Below are 22,506 nucleotides of genomic sequence, written 5' to 3' on the forward strand. Positions count from 1 at the left end.
GGGGGGGGGGGGGGGGCTGGGTCATGTAACACGCGTGCGCGAGCACATGCTCGAACGTCACGCCATACATTCTCAACCGTCGCGACGAGCACATCGTGAGTTTTCGATGATCTGGTTTTGCGATAATATCGCCGCTAACTCGCTTCGTACCTACGTCGCGCGGTTAGCTCTTACGAAAAAGATACGAAAAAATCCTCAATTTTGGGTGTAAATACTCAAAAAATGAGGATAAACACTTAAAACTTAAAATGAGGATAAACACTTAATTTGAGTGTTAACACTCAAAATTGAGGGTTTTTTCGTATCTTTTTCGTAAGGACGCTCATCAGTGGTGAGACAAGAATAGAGCGATTGGACGTTTGTTCTTTTCTAACTTATTATCATTATACGGAAGTACAACGGGTACGAACCAGACGCATTTTATCGTTAAGGTGCGGCTCTAATGGTCCGTAACATATCCGTATCCGTAATCATAAACAAAATCGAGTCGTAATTGATCGTGATATATATCGCTTTATTATTGCGAAAATGCGCTTAACGAACGTAATAAAGGCGCACTTTGTTAGATAGCGTTTCGAAAATGCGCCTAGCTGTGGTCATTGAAATCAGGCTGGTGGCCGCTCTCAGAGCCAACGCGCAAGTACATCCGTAATATATTACGTTATGTTAAGTACTGACTATACAATAGAGAGTTTTTGCATATTTCAGATACTAGTAAACGCTGAAGTCTCGTGACTTTATACTGTATTCTGTTTTTACTTTCAAATCGCCTACTTCAAAAGAGTTTTTGCACGATGAATGCTATGGTAACGTAAGATAAAACAGTATCCTACACGATCTGCAATCGTTTTCTATTTTTCACTCTCTTCATATGGATTTTGGGATATAATCTCCCTTAAAAGTATGAGATCATCTTGACTTGTGAATCTCTATCGTTCAGACTTCATTTTGGTAGCTATAACGTTACTCGTGAACGCTATTTTTCAGAAATAACGTTCGCACGTTATCTGAATAGCGTTAAGGTGACCGATGCGTATGCGCAGTTTGGTCTTTTGACTCGATGACGTCATTTTAGCGTTTATCACTAAATTAATAAATTGACGTTATTTTAACTATACCGTATGTTTGCAAAAACTCTCTAATGACCATACCTGTACGTAAACTTAAGTCAACGCACAAAGAAATCCGTAAACTTAACATGTTACGGATGTCTTGTGCGGAGGCTCTCATGCTTCTATCTGCTTGGCTGCGTTCCAAAACTCTACTTGACGAGTAGAGTAGCATTCTATTGAGCAATAAGAACAAAAATAACTAGAATTTCTTTATCATAATTGATCAATTAAATGCATTCTAGATAAGTAGAATTTTGGAACGCAGACCTAGAAGCGTCTAGACTAGCTGGATGCCTCGGCCGAATTCGGGCGAACTCGAGAGCGGACTCTACTTCTCAGTCGCGCGCCACTCTAGTAAGCGCGCAATTCGTGGCGACAACGCGCCGCTGAACTAATCATACCTAGAGGCTTTTCGTGTTCATGCGCGCACGCATGCGTCGACATGCGCGTCTCGACTCGTTGTTTCGGGCAACGCGATATTTGAAAAGTGCGGTCGAACGGCGTTCACGTTTGTCCCGGTCGCTGGCTGGCTGACTGGCTGTTGCGCGTCCAATATCGCGTTGTGTCGCGTTCTGTCGAGTGTATCTCGCGGGTGGCATGCGAAATCGGCCGACGATAACCGTCCTGTTGGCGTCGTCCATCGCAGCGAAGGATTATGCTCGATGAGTCGCTGTGACGCCCCGCTGGAAAGATGCAGCGAAGTGGTAAGTGCGAGAGGTGCGTTTTGTGTATACGTTGCCGTCCCAGACAAGCGTCTTCCTCCTCTCACCTGTCGACCGGGCGACCTGACCTGAGCGTGCGACCATTTTGGAGCCGCCGAATTTCGTCGTCAATACGGCACGTCCGGTCGATACTCCGCGGCTCGAACGACCTAACCTACCAATTTAGTCATTTAACGCACCGACACAGCTAATTAGATCTCATCAGCGTTTCTTTTTCTCGTTTTCGTCCCCGTTTCATATAGTACAGTTCTGGCCGTTTTGCGAATTAAGGATGAAGACTACTCAATTCCGAGCGCTAATCTAGTATTCGGTCATGCTCATATATACGTGCACACGTGCATGTGTACACACATGCAAGCATGAAAGACCAGTCATAATTTTCGATGTTTACGATATTTATGTTTTTCATGTTATTATTACGAAGTCTCAGGTTCGCTCCGACCGATGTGTGTAAGGCGAAATGGTTGTTCACGTTATTTATGCGTTAAATAACGCATAAATATGTCGTATAAATTAGTTTTTCGCACAGATCGTACAGTAGTCATTGCCTGTTATATGCATCGCGGCAGCCCTGCATAGATAAGGCGCCAGTATTTTCATGGACGCCTACTCCTAATCGGTGTCGATAATGACAAAAGTCTGACATAAACGTGTTGAATATTAAATGCCTATGAATACTGCAAATTTGCGTTATGACCCTCTTGTGGTCTACTGTAAACTCGATGTAATTTTAATTGAATACATAGATATACTTTACACGGAACAAATTTTACTAAAATTGGCCGTTTTCAGCATCAATCATGTCTCTTCGTAACATTTATTTTTCGCGTACATTATAGCATCACTTGATAATTTTAGTACAAGTGTCACGTTGTAAAGATAAAAAGAGAGATCGAATCAAACTGGATGCGCAGACAGAAGTGCACAGGGTTAAAGAATCAATTCTCTCAATCGATGGAGGGAGAAGGCGAAAGGAGGGAAATAGTAGAGCGATGTGGTGGAAAGAAGAGAATAGGCGAAGATAGCGGAGCGCTTCTTCGTCACGCACGTGAAAGAAGCTTCGCGAACGATCGTGAATTGCGCGACGTCGACGTGCCTTTAGTTTGAATTGCGAATCCGACACGCAAACACGCGATTGTTCGTGTATCTTGTTCTTCCGTATCAGAACGAGAAAGTACTCTCTGCCATCATTTTCTCCTTACGCTACTTCGTTTCCGTAATCCGCCGTAAAAAATGCCGCGATTATCCGCGAAGGAAGCCACTTTCGCGTTTTTTTCGCGATGATTCCTAAAAATTCATAAATTTGTTCAAGCTTTACTCGACGTGAGCTAACGTATCCATCGGTTCCCACATTCTTCGTAGATTCTTCGGCACGTGGATTTTTCCAGTTTCTCAGAACAGATGGATCATTCAGTATTTAGACTCGTGAATATATCTGTAAGAAGCCCAAACAGATTCCTTTGGTCACGTGCAATCTTCGGCGTTCCGATGATTATTTCGAGATAATGCCTCAGGTCGCACGATCGATTCGCGGCGATTAAATATTAAAGCGCTCGCGCGACATTTAAATTTCGACGTTTAAATCTTGGTCTCTCGACATACTATCCGACTACTATATATAGTTGCCATCTGGTGTGCTGTATCGCGCGTTATTTCAAATCCAACCCCGAGAATCTCGGTACTTTTGTGGAAAATCTATTTTCGTCATCGGGACAGGTATCTCGGTGTGTCTCACTCAGTCGCGTGATCCACCGTGAAAGGATCCGATCGTAACATCACGGGGATAAGGAGTCGCCAGTGGTAATCGGGATGGAGACTTCCACGATCGCTCTACACGATACACGTAAGAAACGAAGCGTTATCTTCGTCCCATGGTCCAAAATCTTTGGCTTGGTTGGACGCTACAATGAAAACGTATCTCTCCCTCGCGCGAGAGAGATCCCGAAGAATCTCTCATCCGGATGTAGTTCCAAAGAGGCTGCGCGGTCTGGTTTTTCTTTAAGAAAACAAACCGCGTATGCTCCGAGCGTTATTATCGATCCGTAAAATCTCGAAGGAGCTCGCGGCGCTACCACGTAACGTGGCTACGGTGATTACTTTGTTGCCGCGATGTACAAACCACGTTGCTAAAGGCAATTGACAACTATGAAAACTATTGTCTATCTTGCATAAATCTAATAGCACGAGCGCACAAAACAGGCGTAACAATAGTAGTATAACGAGAGAGAGGTAGATTTTACTTCTTGTTGTATTTCTAAACGATATTTTCGAGTAATAAGATTTGACAAAAAGCGCAATCGTATAATAATTGTGTGTTTGTAGAGAATATTATTTAAATTTTTAAGAGTGAAATTTCACAAGAAATGGTTAAACATTGAGGCCACAGACCACTGTGAAACTCGAAATTACAAGAGCGAATGTTTGACTCAAATCTGGAATAAATTCTTGATTCATACGAAAGAGTATTCCAATCGCTTAGAGTGAATTTGTTCTTGGCAGACAGTGGAACGTATCAGATTTATTTTTCAATTTTGAATTATAATATTCATTAAATGATTTAGAGTGGAGAGTTTGCTCTATATAAAAAAATGATTTGGTTGCCACTCTATTTTTCAAGTGGAATTTTACTCGGAGAAATTTCAAAGGTATAAGAACATATATGTACATGTAAGTAGAAACATTATTTTAATGTACCGATCTTTCTTTTTCCTTCCCTTCCTGAACAATCCTTATCATCCTTATCGCGGCGTTAACTCTGCCTCCTCTCCGCAACTTCTCTTCCTCGTCATCTCCCTGGTCTGTTTCCGGTGCTGTACGGATACTGGATGACCACATGATTTGCTCGGTCAACAATGATGATTACGACTACAATGACAACGACGACGACGTCATCGCCTTCATGGTCATTTCGGGCATCACGGTAGCGGTGAGTCTCTCCTTCCTTCCCTCTCTCTTTCGTTCTCTGTCTGATAAGGCTAGTCGCATTCCGATCGTCGTTCGAATAGTCGTCGTGGAAGTCTACCTTCGTGTTCGCAATATTAATACCGTGAGCGCATTTCGGTTCGCACGGCGAAAGGAGCCGCACGCGCTTCGCGAATTGATCGATTCTGAACGTGCGTCTGCGAATCGTAAATTTTTGTCTTTTTATTTTTCCTTTCCTGTCTCGGTTTCGTTCTATCGCTGTAACCGCCATGTGACTCGTTATTACCGAGCCGGCAGTTGATAACGACCGATGTCGCTTTCTGTGAATTAAGGCGAATATACACACCGCGAATATATTAAATACTGTTATTAAATTCACTGTTTATTAAATTCAATTTCGTGATGCGAACAGTGAAACCGAACACAGTGAGTGTTGGTTAAATATGCGGTGATTAGTCACACCTGTCGCTCAATGAAACAGATATGATCGAATGCACGTACGTCTTGCGGCGAAATTCGCGTTCGAGTTTCTCCTTATTATGAAGTTTTCAGTCCAATTCTTTCTCTATCTTACGAAGTTTTGATTTCATATTAAACAGCTCAGTGTGTGTGCACGTGTGTGTGATACTTATCGCTTCGCTTTGAAAAACACAGAACGACATCGGTCATTCCGGTTTCCGAAGCAGCGATTTAAACTGCGAGAAAAAATAACGCTCCCGGTCGTAGTGTAGACTTATCAGCCGATTCTGTCTCGTTTGCCAGATGCGTGTTTTAAAGTGAATAATTCAGTCGAATAGGCCGAATAATGGAGGAAGTCTCGCTCTTCTGATCGCGTTCACACCACGTCTACGATATCTCATTACTGCATCGTGTATCACGACGAACTTTTGCTGTCGCGAATAAGAGACAATCTCGTGGATCAGTGAATTACAATTAAACTCGAGAGTGATCGAGTAAACGAGCCGCAATGTCGACGACGAATACGCCGGTGGCGGCGAGGTGTCGTATACATCCGATTATTGCTAGATACAACAAAAACCTGAAGAAGAACAGCGACGAGTCAACTGAGCAGGTAGTCATTCAAGGAGTTTACTCGCTTAAATTAAAAATGCTTAAAATTATACGTAACGTTTATCGCAATAAAACATATTCGTCCCTTGAGCGCCGTTAAAATACCTGGTGAATAAACTCCTTAAAAACAACTATCGATGGAAGAATTGCTTTTTAGATTTGTAAAAGAAATTCACATTTCGTTGCCCGACTATGTCGTTTCTTCGGATGACAAACGATGCATCGTAAACAAAACTCCATAAATCAAAGCCCAATAATATTCGATCATACCCGAGCTTTTTGGTTGACAATTATTTTGTAGATAAAGGAACGATCCAGGTGCTTTCTTATTTGATCTAAGTGAGTACAAAGTGGAGTAGATAATATTTCATAACGGATCGGGCAAATAATGAATAAAAACTAAATGAAATCTTGGTGACGTGAAATATCTCATGTTATCGCAACATTTTTCTAAACATCTAACTATGTTAAAGCTGTCATTACTTGGTTGCAATAATTGAAAATAATTGATTAAAGAAGCCTCCTATAGGAACTGTTCTGTTTTTACAACTGAATTTTTCATCCGATGCCTATTCTTATTGTACAAAGAAAAGTTCAGTTACACTAACGGAATTGTTTTTTTCGTACACTATATATTGGGCTTTGATTTGCACTCTTACTGTAAAACGTCAATTCCGAGTGATACCTCTGCGAGTTGCGGTACTCGGGTATAAAAATACTGGAGTCGTACAGACAGCACTAATGTATTTGCGTGAACTGCATTCCACTCGTTTATTTCTTCTTATTGGATTCTTTCGGACGTGTACGCACGTAGTAGTACGCGTGCACGCATGCACACGCACTGTCGACGTCGGTGCTCTTATTAGCTCGATGTCCAATTAAGGTCGCAACGACACTCCGAGTATTCCGGCTGTGTATACTTCCTAGTGGACGCAACACCAGAATAACAAGCGCAACGATCGGCAAGACAATGCGAGAGCGTTGACATCGTGAAATCGAGACCGCGTACGCGTGCTTGAATCACTTAAAGCCAATCGCCATTTTAAAATATCCGGCGTGCGTATATACGACGCGCCAAGTGTTTTCTCTGCATCATGCTCGTTGACGTTAGAATGGCGAAGATCGATAAGATCTTCTTTTCGACGATGTGTAATCTCACATAGGCTATTGCATTTCACGGATTTTTAACGACAATGATATTGAAAAAAGAATATGAAAAAAAACGAATGCGTTTATTTTGAAGAAATTCAGCTTTTGCCTGTTTTATATTTTGGGATATTTGCGCACTGAGAAAGAAAGTTTAGCACTTGTGACCATAATGGCATAATGAAATATATATCATATATAATCAGGAAAGTCATTTTTGTAGTAAGAAAAAATACCAATGTCCAGACATGTGTTCTAATCCTGGGCACTTTTATTTTTTTCATTTTTAACCCTTCGTATACATACTGTGTGATTACCACCCATAATTAAGATTCAACGTTCTGTACCTTTTAAGTGCTATCATAAATGGAACTACTGTCACCATCTAATTGTAGTTTGGGGTTTTAACTATGCTTTGATTCCACTCTGCTAGCAAAATAATCGTTAGTTAACTTTTGGCAGCCGTCTGAAGTGAAAATAATGGAACTTTGATATTCAAAATAAATATATTTTTTCCAGAGATGACTTACGAGACAATTATTTCTTTAAAGATAAACATTTCAACAATAAAATGCTAAATTTTTACTTAAAAATAATAAAAATTACAAGTTACAAATTTTTTTTGCAAAAACTCATTTTTTTTAAATCGCGAAATATAATAATTTTTTTAATATGAAATTTCTTAAATTTTAATACCAAAAGTATGTAAATATTTTCTATAAACGTTAAAGTTAATCCATGAATTTTTTCAGAATTTTACCATAATTTTAAAAGATACAGCTGTTTGAAAATTGCCATGGGTGGCAACTACCCAGTATGCGAAGAGTTTATATAAATATTTAAACTCCAACGTCAAAAAAAAATATATATATCACATTGAAGTTTATATATATATATACATATACATATACACATACACACACATGTGTATATATATATTATACATATACATACATATATTAAGATTCATGCAATTTAGAAAAAGATCCTCACTGTATTCATACGTTCGTAATTCGTACGATGATATTCAAGAAAGAGAGAGAGAGAGAGAGAGACAAACAAAAGAGAAAAAGGCTCTCATTCGCGAAATCGCGCTAATATCAGCGTACGACAAATGAAAGCAAAAGTGTCGTACTCGATTGCTCGTTTAAAGCCCTTCCTGAAAGGTTCGAAGGCAGTGCGGCCGACGCGGCGCTGCAGTATCGACGCTCGATATCAGTCGGCTTTGCGGCGCGTTCGTGTGGTGCCCGTGTTGGACACTAGCGCCGGACGCGTTGATTGGCGCTCGCGGCGTCGACTCACGATTGGCGGCTGCGCGACTCTGCCGGCGGCGCACGAAGTCTCCTGCGCTCGCTCTCTCCTCTCTTCCCCTCTTCGTACCCGCGGCAGCTGCGTCAGGCGTGGTCGTCTTCCAGTACATTCGAGTGGGGTGTGCGGTGAGTGCGCGTCGCGCGTGGAACCGCGGACGAAACGTGTTGCTTTCGTGAGGTTGCGACCTATCGCGACAAGTAAGTGCGTTCTTGAGATTTCTCTGTGGGCGTATTCGTTGTTGTGTTTGGTGTCGATGGTATATCCGGTCTATCTTACGCAGTGCGCGCGCGCGCACGTTTCTCTTCGCTTCCTCTTCATCATCCGCGTGTGATTGCCGGTGAACAACGTCACGAGACACGATGAACGGCGAAGTGAGAGTGAAAACACGGCCACGCTTGGCCGGCTCGCCGACGGCGTGAATCATCGCGTGCCAGCACCGGCTCCAGGGAGAACCCACGCAGTGGCTACGACGTGTGCGCGTCCCGTCTCCCTTCCTCGCGTGTGTGCTTTTGCCGGTCTCCTGAGATCCGATCCGTTGGTTCGGCCTTTCCTTCTCTCTCGCTCCTCTTCTTCGCTTCGAGCACGAGAGCATCCCTCGCATATACCTTTACCACCTACACAGTGAACATCATCGGCATTGTGCGAAGGTACGAGATATCTTGACTTTTCGACTCGCGCCGAGTGATCCGTGCAACGGCCGGGTGTTCTTGTTGAGTCGCATCGCGGCGATTCTCCTCGCGGCGACGCGATCAAGACAGCGTTCATTCGCCCGAGACTTCGCCCCTTCGAGAACAAATCCGGGTAGTAGTACGAGGAAGTCGCTTTGATTTCGTGCGTAAAGTCGAAGGAACTTCTTTACTATCCACGCGCTCGTTCTCGAAAGAATGAGAAACTTTTGCCTAAGTGTGCAATCTGCAATCTTGATTAACAGAATATCGCTTCGTATTTACATATAGACTCGAAACGGGAATAATTACCGTTAAAATCGAAATTCCGACGCGACGAACATACAAAGGTGACTCTCGTGTTTATTCGTGACTAAAAGCCGCAAGGTAATACGAATGAGATCCTGTTTTTATATCGGCTTGCTCCTCATAAATCGATAGTCCCATTAGACAAAGAAGCGAAATTTAACAAAGGAATTTGGGTTTATTGCGTCAGTCAACTCATTCCCTTCGTCATTTCTAGCTATGTAATTAATAGGTCTAGAATTCAAGTGTCATACAGACAGAGAAAAGAATCTTAATTAACTAATTAATTTCGCGTCACCCGGGTGCCTTTGTTTAACCGAAGTCAGCGCGAAAAGACGACGTGCAAAGTCAAAGTCGGATCTTCGCGTCGCGTTTACAAAGCGAATTCCTCTTAACTTCGTCGACCGGCTCGATGAGAAGTTAGGCGAAAGCGAAGGGGGCCGCTTTTCTCGCGCGATCACTTTTACTTCGATGCATTCCTGTATCTCGTAGACCCGTATTAATAGTCGTTGCCTTAAAACTTGTCTCAAGTGAGGTATTCAGATGTCAATTTAGAGATAAATTTTTTAACTAAATTGCGCGGCTACAGATATAATGTCGCATATATTACATGATTCAAGTGAAAAATCTTAGTATCTCACGTTTCAAGTTACTGATAGGGATCGTACCAGTCGGAGAGGCTGCCGACTAAAACTCGAATCAACAACGAACGCGTCGTAAACAACCGCAGCGCACGCGTACGCGACGAACGAGCGAGCATTTAAATCCGCGGGGATTTAAACGCGAAGGGTGTGTGGAGGCCGCAATTCTCATCAAGCGCCCCTCGATATTGGAGATCACGTCGGGAGGACGAGCACCGGTTTTCATCTCTAACCCCTCGTGTGTAAATTCGTGGACTCGCTGGGTGGACTCGCTGTTGATCGATCCGTGGGAAAACGCCACCGGTTTCGATCGCGCATCATCGCTGAAACGAGAACATCGTTATCGGGGTTAAGGACTCCGCACGAGAATGCCCGTGACGCTTTTGTTACGTCGCGATTGTCTTCGTGCGTTCACCTAAGCTCACTGTTTCGTACAGACTTCAGTTTACGGCCAGTACTTGACGTAACTTAAAGCGTTACAGACGTTGTTGCACGACGGATGTCCTTATCTTCGCAGTGCCTAAGTAAGACGAGCCCTTGGCTTGCTCGTCACGGAGCGAAGCGCCGTGTCGCAACAACGACAGATAAAACCGCATGCCGTATCGACTTTCGACGTGTTCGATACGTTTCCATTCGTCATCTTGTGCAGCTGAAGCCTTCACGCTTCGCGATTTTCATCTTTAAACCGAAATGTCGGTGCTTGCGCGACTATCGCGACAGTCGATTGACTCTTTCTCACATGAGAAACGAATAAATTTGCCTGTCTCGAAAGTTACACTGAGAGAAATATGTGCTTATATATGCTAATATGTTTTTAATTTCACAATGATTGCATAATTAGGTAAATTATTTTTAAATGCTACTGTAGTGCCAGTGGTATTAATTTTATGCATATATTGCTATCATTTTCTTTTTTCAGTAACAAAAAAGTACCCCGATGGACTTATGTATAGAAACTTTACAGTATACTTTATTAAAAAAGTACCCCGATGGACTTATGTATAGAAACTTTACAGTATACTTTATTAAAAAAGTACCCCGATGGACTTATGTATAGAAACTTTACAGTATACTTTATTAAAAAAGTACCCCGATGGACTTATGTATAGAAACTTTACAGTATACTTTATTACAAGTATAATCACGAAATTCAGTAACGTTGGGTCCTTTATGACTGATCATATTTATTACATAGAATGACAGAATAGAAATACGAAAAAAATTATCAAAAAATTGCTCAAAATAGTATGTCATGTTGAATGTAATATAAAAATCGAAATGTAACTTAATAAATTTGTTGCTACATCGATACAATAAAAAGTTTATTGTATGATATGTAAATTTAATAAATAATTTAATACACGCACAGTATATTTACTTTATAAATGTAATTTAAATAACTGTAAAGTTTCCATTATCGATTGTCGTGATAATCGAAAAGTCTATCTGTGTATGTTTGGCTAAAGATGACTTTTTCAATGACTTAGTTTTAGTGAAATAAACCACATCTTTCCTCTCAGTCACCGGCACCGTCTCAAAGGCACCGTTTCCGTTTAACATGTCCGCTACCAAGTTTACTGCAGAATCGACTGTGACAGCTCGCAACGATTGTTCCGCGTATATACCTGTCATATATCACGTATATGCGTATATGACGTCTATGTATTAAATGGAAGGCGTCTAGCGTGCTCATACATCGAGCGTAGCATATGCCTTGACACTTACCAGATTCAAGTTTCCCGGGAATTTTCATCGTAGCATACGCCTTGACACTTACCAGATTCAAGTTTCCCGGGAATTTTCGAGTCGGACGCGACGTTTCGTAATGTTCGCGCTTATTATACGACTGTCTGTTATCTGCACTATTCTCCCAGTTCGACTGATAACAATAGCTGTATTATATGCGAATATCTACTCTGGGAGAAATAATCGGTTAATAAAAAGAATTAAGTCTAAGATTGCATTCAGCAGAGGAACTTGTTTTGCAACTGTAAAATTCGCGAATCTGATTGATATATATGCTCTTAAGCCAGTGGCTTACGGTGCTTGTTTTCGTGCTGAATTGCTTGCTGGATGGAAATATTGTTCTGATTGGTACATTCCTGAAGATGGATGGAAATGCACCAATCAAAACAGAGTATTTCCATCCAGCAAGCAATCCAGCATGAAAACAAGCACCGTGTGCCGCTGGCTTTAATCTCGACTAAACCCAAAAGAGTGTAAACCAATCAGATTCACAAATTTTACAGTAGTTGCAAAACAATGTTTTGTTGCACAAAGGCTGATTCACACATGACAGAAAAGCAGAAAGACACAAGCTAATCAGAACTCGCGCTGGTAGAAACGTAGAAACCGACTTGAGACTAGATCATTGCGAGTCTACAGTGAGTCTGCAGTGAACCTATGCCTAACACACACACGTGTGCGATACGAACGGTAGCGAACACGTTAAGCAACCTCTTCGATCTTTCGGTTCAAGGGTTGAACAACACCCCCTTTCTGGTTCGATCTCGCTGGCGGCAGAGGAGAGTGAGTGTGTGACATCGTCGTCGTCGTCGTCGTCGTCGTCGTCGTCGTGATCGCGCTTTGTAAACTGAAATTCTCGTTGCTCGTGGCGAAGACATGTCGACGGAGAACCAACAGAACGGGACCGCGGGAGGCGCGCAGAGCAACGGCATCAAGTCGTCGTCGTCATCGTCGTCGGCGTCCTCAGTGGCGTCGTCGGGCGTTTCACCGTCCGGTCGCACCGCCGGTCTACAGAATAACTCGTCCTTCCTGTACAGCAGCAGCACGATGCTGAACCGCGAGAAGGCGCGTCAGGTGCCGCCGCCGACCCTGCCCAAGTACACGTCGAGCTTTAACGCCGGCTCGAACGGCGGTGCCGGCACCGGAGGCGGTGGTGGTGGCGGCGGCGGCGGCGGCGGCGGCGGCACCGCTGAACGACTCAGCAGGGACCGCGAAGCTGGCGGCAGCTATAGGCTCGCCAGCCTGGACAGGCTTGCTCTGAGACAGAGGATACTGGACGGGGAGAAGGCGAATGGCGAGTCCATCTCGGTAAGCTTAAACGCGACTTAGGGTTCCGCACATGTAATCATCCATCCTCTAATTTGCGCGTCGTGTATTCAACTCAGCCGCCGCCTGTCTTGACTCATACTTGGGCTGACTTTCCCCAAATTCCGGTCGAGCTAATGGACGATCATTAGCCGATTAGTTTAATCGGAATTTTAGTAAGTCATGTGTAATCTAAGAATAATGGGGCACAACTGTTGTATAACTATTGATATTCTCTATATATTTAGTTTTATGATATACATTCGGCCGTACAAAAACTCAGGGAAACTCGACCACGTACTCATACGAGGGGTACACGTGTGCTGTGAATCGGGGTTATCTTGCGATATTGCGGCTTGGCGACTAGGGATATCACATGATATGTCTTTTATTTGCAGTTCGTCCAGACGAACGTCCTGTCCACCTTACCTCCAATAGTAAACACGCTATTAAAAACTGAGCGTAGGCTAAAGTGAATATGTACGAGCGGAATAGAATGTACTGAGAGAATTTTACAGTAAAAATTACTATAGAATTTTGTAACTGAGGGATAGATCGATATTTTGCAATAATTAACTGTTTCATTTCATTATATGCTACTTATATTCCCAAAATTTAAATGTGCTATTTAAAAATTTGCTATGCTTGTGGCGAAATTTACTATGTTCCTTGGCAAAACAGTCATTACTGATAATCCGTGTGCGCAAAAAGTTTCGAAGGTATCTCGTGTCTGGCGGAATTTTTTGTCGATTTGATATTAGACTACGGTTATCATTGGAACCATTTGATTGAATCATCAGAATATAAGTTAACGTTATCTCTGCTGAAAAAAAGAAGATACCGGAATCTTATGTATGAATAATATTTTTTTTTTTTAATGACCGAGTTTAATATTCAGGCTGTCAAATGTAGAATAGAATAATTCGACGAAATTAGTTTCGAGATCGCGAAAATCGCAAAATAATTTCGACTTGAGAACCGCTGTCGAGCAGAAAAGCGCATGGTAAAGAAAAGATGGTAGGGCCCACCCTCGCAATTGCTTTTTGGACGAAAGGGCGACTCGGCCCCCAGTCCAAGACTGGGGGATGCTAAGTCGGGGGTTTAACCCTCGGTGCGTCAGCGTACGATCGAAAAATACAACGTAATTTGTGAGTCATGCGAAGGAGAGAGAAATGGAGAGAGAGAGAAGAAAGATACACTGTCGGCGTAGCGAAAAGCGGCTTACAGCTGCACCGCTGACTCACCGCGTGTGTGTACGTTCCATATTTGTATCGTGAGAAAGGGCTACTGGAAACTGGAACAATCGCACTCTCTGTCCATCTCGGGAATCTCGAAGATTAACGAGTGAATCGAATGTACGGCATTTAGAAGATACCGAGTGCGTTTCTTACTTATTGAGCAGTAGGAAAGAAATTGTAAAATATTTCGTTTGGAAAACAAGTAATTTTCTCTGTCGCTTTTGTAAACTGTAGCGTCAGTTTTTGTTTTGGGGATATCCCAAGGTTATCAGGTGAAAGTTTATTGCATAATTACTTAAGGGTCTCATTCCTGATACACAATTAAGTAGATAAGTCTATGCACAATGCCAAGCAACAGGGAATAGAAATTCGGATTGGTCAATTATTCCCTGTTCCTATTGGCTAATGCCTATTCCTATTACCTGGTATTGTGCATAGGGCTAAGAACTACAAAGCGTATACGATTGTAAAAGAATTAGTGTTTGTTTTCTTGAGTATGGAAAATTATCAGTCACATATAAGGACTGCGAGGGAAAGTAGAGAAAAGAAAAGTAGAAATTACCGGGACAAGAATAAACGAGACAAGAAACAATTTTAACGATGTGCGAGGGCACGCACGATAATAAAAGCTTCGTCCAAGCGTTTCTCGCTTGTCCCCTTGTCGAGGAAAAGAGAGGGTGTCGACGAGCTCTCGCGACCGTGAGTGTTAATCGCTCTGACACATTTTTGCGAAACAGCGATATCCCGACGTGATTACTTGCATGAGAGAGAAAAAAAGAAATATATTTAACCGCAGTCCGAACAATCACGCCATTCAAACCTGCCGATATCCGGACAAGTTATAAATCTCCGCTCCCCCTCTCTCTCTCTCTCTCTCTCTCTTTCTCGCTCTCGCTCTATCGCACACAATCCAACTTTGTTCTCCGCGGAACAAACACTACGTTTTCACGCTCGACACCGAGCACATTTTACGTTGACAAGTACTTTTTATGTTTGCTATACGCTGCTACGATCGCTCGCCTCACAAGCGCATCGGCACGTATGGAACTGTATGTAATTCGTGATGTTACGATTGAAAAGTACAATTTGATACTCGAAATAGAAGTAAAATGAGATATGTTCATATCGCGCAAGAATGCCTTCCATATTTCAGTTCACTCGCGAAACAGACTTTGTATCGAAACCAAATTTCGCTCTCCGCGTTAATTACCACGTTTTGTAACGATGAATATGAAACAGCGCGGGGGGTAGATTGAAATATCCTTGAAGTATATGACGTGCAAACGCTTTGCTCGCGAATATTTTTCCACCGTTTTCCACGGTGGTAATTTCTTTCCTCGAGGGTCGCAGCTAATTACCAGTGTGACAAAGAGTTAACTCGTCGCGATTAAAAGTCGATTTAGCCGCGTTTACCGGCGAGTGACCCGATGACCTGTTACTGCAAAGCGCACTGTGCTGTTTGTGAATCCGCCGATAGTCGAAACGACCCGATTGGGGACAATTGAACGGAATTGCATGCAATGACGACGTCACGTGGGGCAGCTTCACCGTGGAATTTCGCGTCGCCCTTTGCGAAAGGATATGCTAATTAACGAGGACCGTATTCGTTCAGGTCGAGGACACGCGAGTTGAGGATACGTGTGCGAATGGCATGCTAACGCGTGTCTTTAAGGCGAGCGAGCATGTTTGAACGCATTGCGCGATCGGCACATTGTGTTGATCGTCGAAGAAGTGGTATATTGTCAGCTCGACTAGCAAAATATTTTCCTTTCCGAATGCATTCTGCGCACTCTCTAGGGCTAACTCCAATTCCAACCACGTAAAAGTAGATTTGCTGCCGTCGGGCGCGCCACGTCGGAGCTGAATCGCGCGCGACTCTTGGGCAAATCACGAATTCGATCCTGCTTCCCCTAAGCCGCGATATCGCGTATGAAATCTTTCGTGCACGACTATCCGCTTTACTTCTTATTTCCTCGTTCTCTTTGTTTTCAGACAATATCGAAAAAAATATAATCTAATCCTTAACGGAATCCTCTTATGTATATGGCTTCAAGAAGATTCCTTTAAAACTAAAAGGAGAATATTCACAATATTCTTAAATTTCGTCTTTTATCTATTATATCTTTTTGTTTTGGGCTTGTCGCACGCATTCTGGTAAACATATTCCCCTTGATCCAAAAAGAAAAAAGTTTGAGTATCTAACAGATTTGTGATTAATAATATACTTTGGAATACTTTTTAAAAAAGTAAAGATAACGGTAAAAGTTTTCGCTTAAAATATGAGGTTACAAAAAATAGTAATTACAGTTCTTTTTTCGGAGCGATGGAATATTTTTCTGTTGGTTTTGGAAGAATCCTCTTGAGGCCATGTATAAGAAAATTCCGCTATGGACGAGACTTTTTATGTGAAATTTCTCCTGTCGTTTCCTTTTTTCTTGCGTTATATCTTAAAATTTTCATTCCCTGCTTTTACAGAGTAAAAGTCCTTGCTTACGCTCCTCCTGTCACTTTGTTTCCTCAACTCTCCTAAGATAACAAATTCCCTCCGTTCTCTCTCTGGTTTTTCGCGAGCCGATGCTCGCAGTATCTCTCGTCGGGAAAGCTTTCGAGGCGCTATTCGTCACTAAATTGATAAACCACATCCGTCATGTGGGATACGATGTCGTCACGCTGTAACAGGCATCGTCTCCTCTTCCGATCATTGAAGAAGCGCGTCATTTCGACGCGTTGAAGTGACTCTCGTAGATCTCACCCGGTACAGAGATTACTCGAATAAAGCGAATGTAGGTCCGCCGTCGCCTGCATAATAAGGGCACTCATAAAATTCCAGCGAATGACTTCCTCTCAAGTTTGCCGCTCGTTTTAATATTAATGAGGCCGCCGACGATTCGATCCGGAACGCGCGGACTGTATGCCCTCTTAAGTGCCTTTTATTAATCACAAAATTACCGCACCGACTCTCTCGTCGTATCGATCGTTCTGCTCGAGCACGTTGTTAAACGCCGCGAAATCTATTAGCTGTCCTTCATGAAAACTGATTTTTTAGAAAGTCTCTTATTAGAAAACTGATTTTTTTGGTGCGACGTGCAGTGAATCGAAACCATCAGTTTTGTAAACATTGACTGAAATTCTGCACTGAAAAAAACATGTTCAAATTAACAAATATTTATTAGGTGAGAGAATTGTAAAGTCTGGAATTTTAACAACGTTGTAATTTTGAGCAATAAAAATATATTTGCCTTTGTTAAATCATACGTAAAATGTATTAGTGCAAGTTATATATTTCCATTTACTATATAATTAGTGCTATATAATTTTATTTCGAGATTTACATATAAAAAATCAAGATATTTTTACAACAAGAATGTTCTTGTTTTTTGTATAGACATTGATTGCAGGCAATTTTATCTCACTAGGTGTGTTTGTTAAACCACATTAGACTTGACGATTTCAACAGAAGTGCTCAAGCGTTTCGGTCGGTTGTTCCAACGTTTATTTTCCGAAGGTTACCCACGAAAGAGAGGGAGAGAGAGAGAGAGAGAGAGAGCGAGCGAGCACGTCCGCGAGAGTTCGCGTTCTTCGCGAATTCCACGCATCACAAATTTGCACGACCTCGCTCGTAAAACTCACTTCGCACGGAACTTCCCGGCTGGACGTAGAGTACAAGAGAGCACGCGACGCGGAAGCGGAAGAAATGGATTTATTGTCTTATTCGCGGCAACTTAAGCTTCATTACGTGGACTCATCATTTGCGTCGATTACCGCGACGTGCCCGCGATCCATCCCCGTGTTTCTCATTCTTCCTCTCCCTCTGTTACGCGACACGACGCTCATGAAGAATTCAACACGAGTTCGTACGGGAATAAACGCTCGATGCCATAAATCTGGGCCACCGTGGAATCGCGATCCGATTCATTATACGCGACGCCGAGAGAGCGCGAACGAGCCAACTTGCCTCATCCGTCCGTATATTCGATTTCAACTGTTTTATCAGTAAAAGTGACTTTTTTACACAAAGTAGTATAGCGAATAACTTTATTCTACATTGAGAGAGAAAATATTTAAAAAAATATTTTTAAAAAATATTTAAAAAAATATTTAGCACTAGTATAGTAACATATTTATTTACGTATAAATGTTTAACTTTTTATGTTTAAGTAGGATAAACAATTACTTTCATGAAAAACAACGATGTTTTAGAAAAATATATATTTTCTCATTTGAAAAAAGTTTTTTCTCTTAATGTATATTAGTACAAGTAAATATGTAATTAATATTCATTATATAAATGTTTTTTTTAATTTTTTAGGTAACGTGTAACTTATAGTATAATAACGCGTCGTTTATTCACCCATAATATAAAATATTAACACAAAATGTTATAACGTTCAAACATTTATTCGGCTTTTAAATTAAACTTTTTTTGCAGCAATATTTTTCCCATTTTTATGAAACTCGAAGAAAAGTAACTTATGTTCTAGAAAGGACATTGTCAGAAGTAATATTCCGATGGAGATTGCTACTTTTAACAAGATCCAAGTTATTTGAATAACATATAATTTAGCCCGATGATATCATGGGTGTATCAGTGTTTGACGTTAAATACAGGTGTTAAGGTATCAGCTTTTTCGCTCGCTTGAGTACCTCGTGTTTGTTCCTGCTTATAACAATTAACATGACTTAGTGTCCGATACATTTATGCACTTCAAGCATACAATTAAAAATAACAGCCCGAACAATCTTGGTCGATAAGAATATCGATGATTTATCGTTTCCTTGTGCGATGATGTTTCGTGCGTATTCGCTTCTTTATGAGAAATTGGAACGATCGCAAAAATGGTTTGTTTATTTAAATACCGTCTGAAACTTTGTCCCGACATAGTCGGTGGCCAATTCGACTAGAACTCTGCTCGCAACATCGTCTCGTTTTCCCACGACACTTTGCACAAAAGAATCTCGGTTGTAAACGTCGCATATGTCTCTCTCTCTCTCTCTCTCTCTCTCTCTCTCTCTCTCTCTCTCTCCCTTTATCGTTAAAAACAGCGAGCACGTGCTGCAGCGCGAACATAACGCGGGTGTTAAGGTGAAAGTTCATTCGCCGGCGGATGATCATCGAGAGCGATCTCGGCAAAGACTTCGGGCGAAGATGAAAGGAATCGAGAGAGGAGACGTTCAAGCTCATGGTAGGAGAGCTTAGCGAGACAAAAGCATTCGCCTCCGCCCTCTCTTCGCCCTCTTTCTTTCCTGCTTCCTCCCTCGTGAAACACCGTTCCGACCGCGGATGCATTTTCCACGGAATCGATTTAATCGACTCACCACGACGATGACTCGCCGCCCGCCTCTAGTGCTGGTAGTAGTGGCGACGACGGCGGTGGTGGTGAGCCTCGCCGAGAGAGAGTATTGACCTACGACAGGGGTTCCCAAGCCTGGGAGTCGAAGTTGGGTCACGAGGGGGATGCTTTGTGGGTCGCGAGTCAGGAGCGAGGGAAAAGATAATGATGACGATTGAATGCCGCAACACTGGTGGAAAAAGGAAGCTCCGTGCAAAAGTGAAAACTCGGTGTTCACGGAAAAAGGGTGTGACTGAGGTTTTTTATCTTATCTTGCGGAATACGATCCAGGAAACGGCCGAGCTGGAATGCTCTTCAGAATCTCGGCGTTGGAATTTTTTAGACAGCTATTGGTGATCTTTGAAACGAAAAGATGACAGAGATACATAGATATTAGGTTGATTTCTAGCACAGTTGCGAATAATAATATATACCCCGTGAGACTTTTGTCAGCTGAGATCTTGATTCGTCAACTTTATCGAAGCATAGAACTTTGAAAGTGCATATCTTTCGCTTCGAATGGGAACTTTGTTATCGCGAGACATTTCCCGAACTCGGAATGTTACGGTCAGGTGCTCTCTCGACATTTCTAAATGCGAGGAAAAAATTTCCTCTACTGTTGCTCCTCTGCTTTTCGTTTGTCTTTCCGCGACGAAATGTTTTCGAGTGTATCCACGCGAACCAGCGGGTCGCCTTTTTTCCCTTTATTTTTTTTTTTTTTGCGCGTTCGATACACACACGGGATACGCTTACGGGAAAGAAGCGTATTCGCCGAGTCGTCACAGTGCGGCTTTATATCCCCAGAATGTGTGTGTGTGTGTACATGCGTGATGCTGCACTGCGATGCAGTCTCGTATGGTGGACCGGTTTCTGTTGCACTCGCTGCGCCTGGTCTCCCGTGTTCCCAGAGACTCACTTTGTGAACGACGCGAAGCGCCGATATAAACTCGCAGTTGCCACTCTCTCAAGGGAGAGGAGGACTCTCGGTACACTGTGTCATCGTTTCTCACCGCGGCAAAAACAATAACTACGTGAGCGACGTGTTGTATACAAGGCGGCGGTCCGTGGTCCGCCCTTTCCCTCACCTCTTCGCAAGGGTCGTGCAAATCGATGATCGAATCTAAATGTCAAACCGGGCGGATTGACGTAAAGTGCGATTGGTAGGGGCGGATGGTACCGCGAGCGACAGTCTTCGGGAAGAGGGAAGACAGATGCGAAATCGCTTATTTATATCTGAATATGAAATATCCAGCCATCTATTACAGTCCTTATATACGGCTGTCTGACAATCATTGACACATCCGTTATGTGCATCGTTAAACGGAACACAAAGTTCCTCTACCATTTCGCAAACAATCATGTAAAATTATGAATTGTTAACAGATTGGTGGACGATTACGCGCAATCATGTTAGATGAGCTGTGACGGCAACGTCTATCGCAATGTGCTTGTACATTGAGATCAAACTGAATAAAAAAGTCTTGTACTATTTTGCAAATGACCACGTAAATTTTTAGTTATTAATTCAAGGAGATAGATGAATAGATTGCGCGTGATAATGCATATTACAATAAAAATATTTAATATCAAAGTATTTATTACAGAAAATATTTATCGTGATGTATAATTATAATAAGTATTTTTGTGTTTAGACATCTGTATTGCGCGTGAGAGTGCTATTTAAAGTTGCGGAACGTCGGACGAACGCGTTGACGAACGCGTACGCAAAATGATGGCCGATTGTTGTTACCTCGTTTCGTTGAACACGGGGCGATATTTTATATTCCCGTTCCCCTTTTTTATTTACACGATATCGTATCGTTTTTGAAGTGTTTCGAGTGGCGGCGAGTCGCTTGCCGGGCGAGAGAACTTCACCGTCTACCGGGGATTTATCGGGCGCGACGCTGCAACAAAGCTGTGTGCACTTTAAGCCACTGCATGCTGCACTACTCCATTTGCAGTGGCCGACGTTTATCCCGCGCTGCGCGCGTGAAATGCTTTTAAAGCGCAATCGTCCGTTCGTTGACTCGGCGGAACGACTTGGGAAACGCTCGATAAGCAAAGAATTTTCGCGCGCTTCGAGAAGGCAAGGATCTCTTTTTCTCCTTTCTCTCTCTCTCGGACGCTTTAAAAGTCACTTGCGATTATCGATCCGTAATATTTTCCAAGTACTTATTTGGGATTCGTACGATTGATCCCTCTGCGCCATGAAACTGATATTAAAGTGAATTCAAGAGGTGAGGGGGGGAGAGTAAAGGTCAGAGGGATCAATCGATAAGCGACATGTGTTACTAATTTCCACATCAATTGGTCAGATTAATCGATCTCTTTATGCTGTAATTGTGAAATTACGTGATTCATACGTCCCGAAGAAGGACTTCCAGAGCGTAGACGTTTCCCGATAAAATGTAATCTTATCCAGGCTGATAAAGCAGCTCGATAAGAGACAAACGACAACCGAAAAGCGTCTGATGGAGCTATCGGGGTGATGATCCGTACGGTTCATTAACGAGACTCACCTTGTCAACGCGACAAGAAGGAAGAATAACTCTCTGGGTCGGTCTTTGTTCCGCCTTGACCTTACGCACGAATTTACAAGTGTAAATCGGCGCGTGTGCATTCGGATTATCTGATTCATTCGTATTCCACGACGAGCGTCCGAGTGTAACGGGACACATGGTGGTGTGTGTACCAAGGTGTATCCTCTGGCACGCCTTATACATCTCAACGCTAAACGATCGCCATTTAGGCTCAAACGCGGCCGATCGCCTTTGCTAATCGCAAGCCAAATCGCTGAAAATTGGCTGACTCTCAAGCAGAAAGTGCATTGAGGACTTTAGGATAATGTTATCAGTATTCACCTTGTTACTTCTTTACCCAGGTATAAACGGGGGTAATTTAAAAAATGCCATCAGATACCTAGGTAATATTCAAGAAGACTCCGGCACACGGGGAGAATATTGTAGCTTCTTTTTCATAGAAATTCTTTTT

At 42.5% G+C, this 22,506-nt stretch overlaps 1 protein-coding gene across 11 annotated transcripts in view; it reads left to right on the plus strand.

Moving 5' to 3' along the window:
• Positions 1-1,582: 1,582 nt before the first annotated feature.
• LOC116842633 (septin-7) overlaps positions 1,583-22,506 on the plus strand; it is a 40,111-nt gene continuing 19,187 nt past the window's right edge. The window contains exons 1-3 of one of the 11 annotated variants that reach the window (XM_032812110.1): positions 1,583-1,816; positions 4,759-4,760; positions 12,680-12,950. In XM_032812110.1, coding sequence (XP_032668001.1) covers positions 1,775-1,816; positions 4,759-4,760; positions 12,680-12,950 — 315 coding nt within the window. In that variant the 5' untranslated portion in view covers positions 1,583-1,774. Of the gene's footprint in view, positions 1,830-3,628; positions 3,678-4,758; positions 4,761-4,870; positions 5,829-8,348; positions 8,932-12,375; positions 12,951-22,506 lie in introns of those variants that run through there. The other 10 variants (XM_032812113.1, XM_032812117.1, XM_032812116.1 and 7 more) reach the window with 10 other exon arrangements.

Source organism: Odontomachus brunneus, unplaced genomic scaffold (genome assembly GCF_010583005.1).
Source record: "Odontomachus brunneus isolate Ranch 3 - 2012 unplaced genomic scaffold, Obru_v1 Obru_scaffold_026, whole genome shotgun sequence".
Taxonomy (NCBI): Eukaryota; Metazoa; Arthropoda; class Insecta; order Hymenoptera; family Formicidae; genus Odontomachus; species Odontomachus brunneus.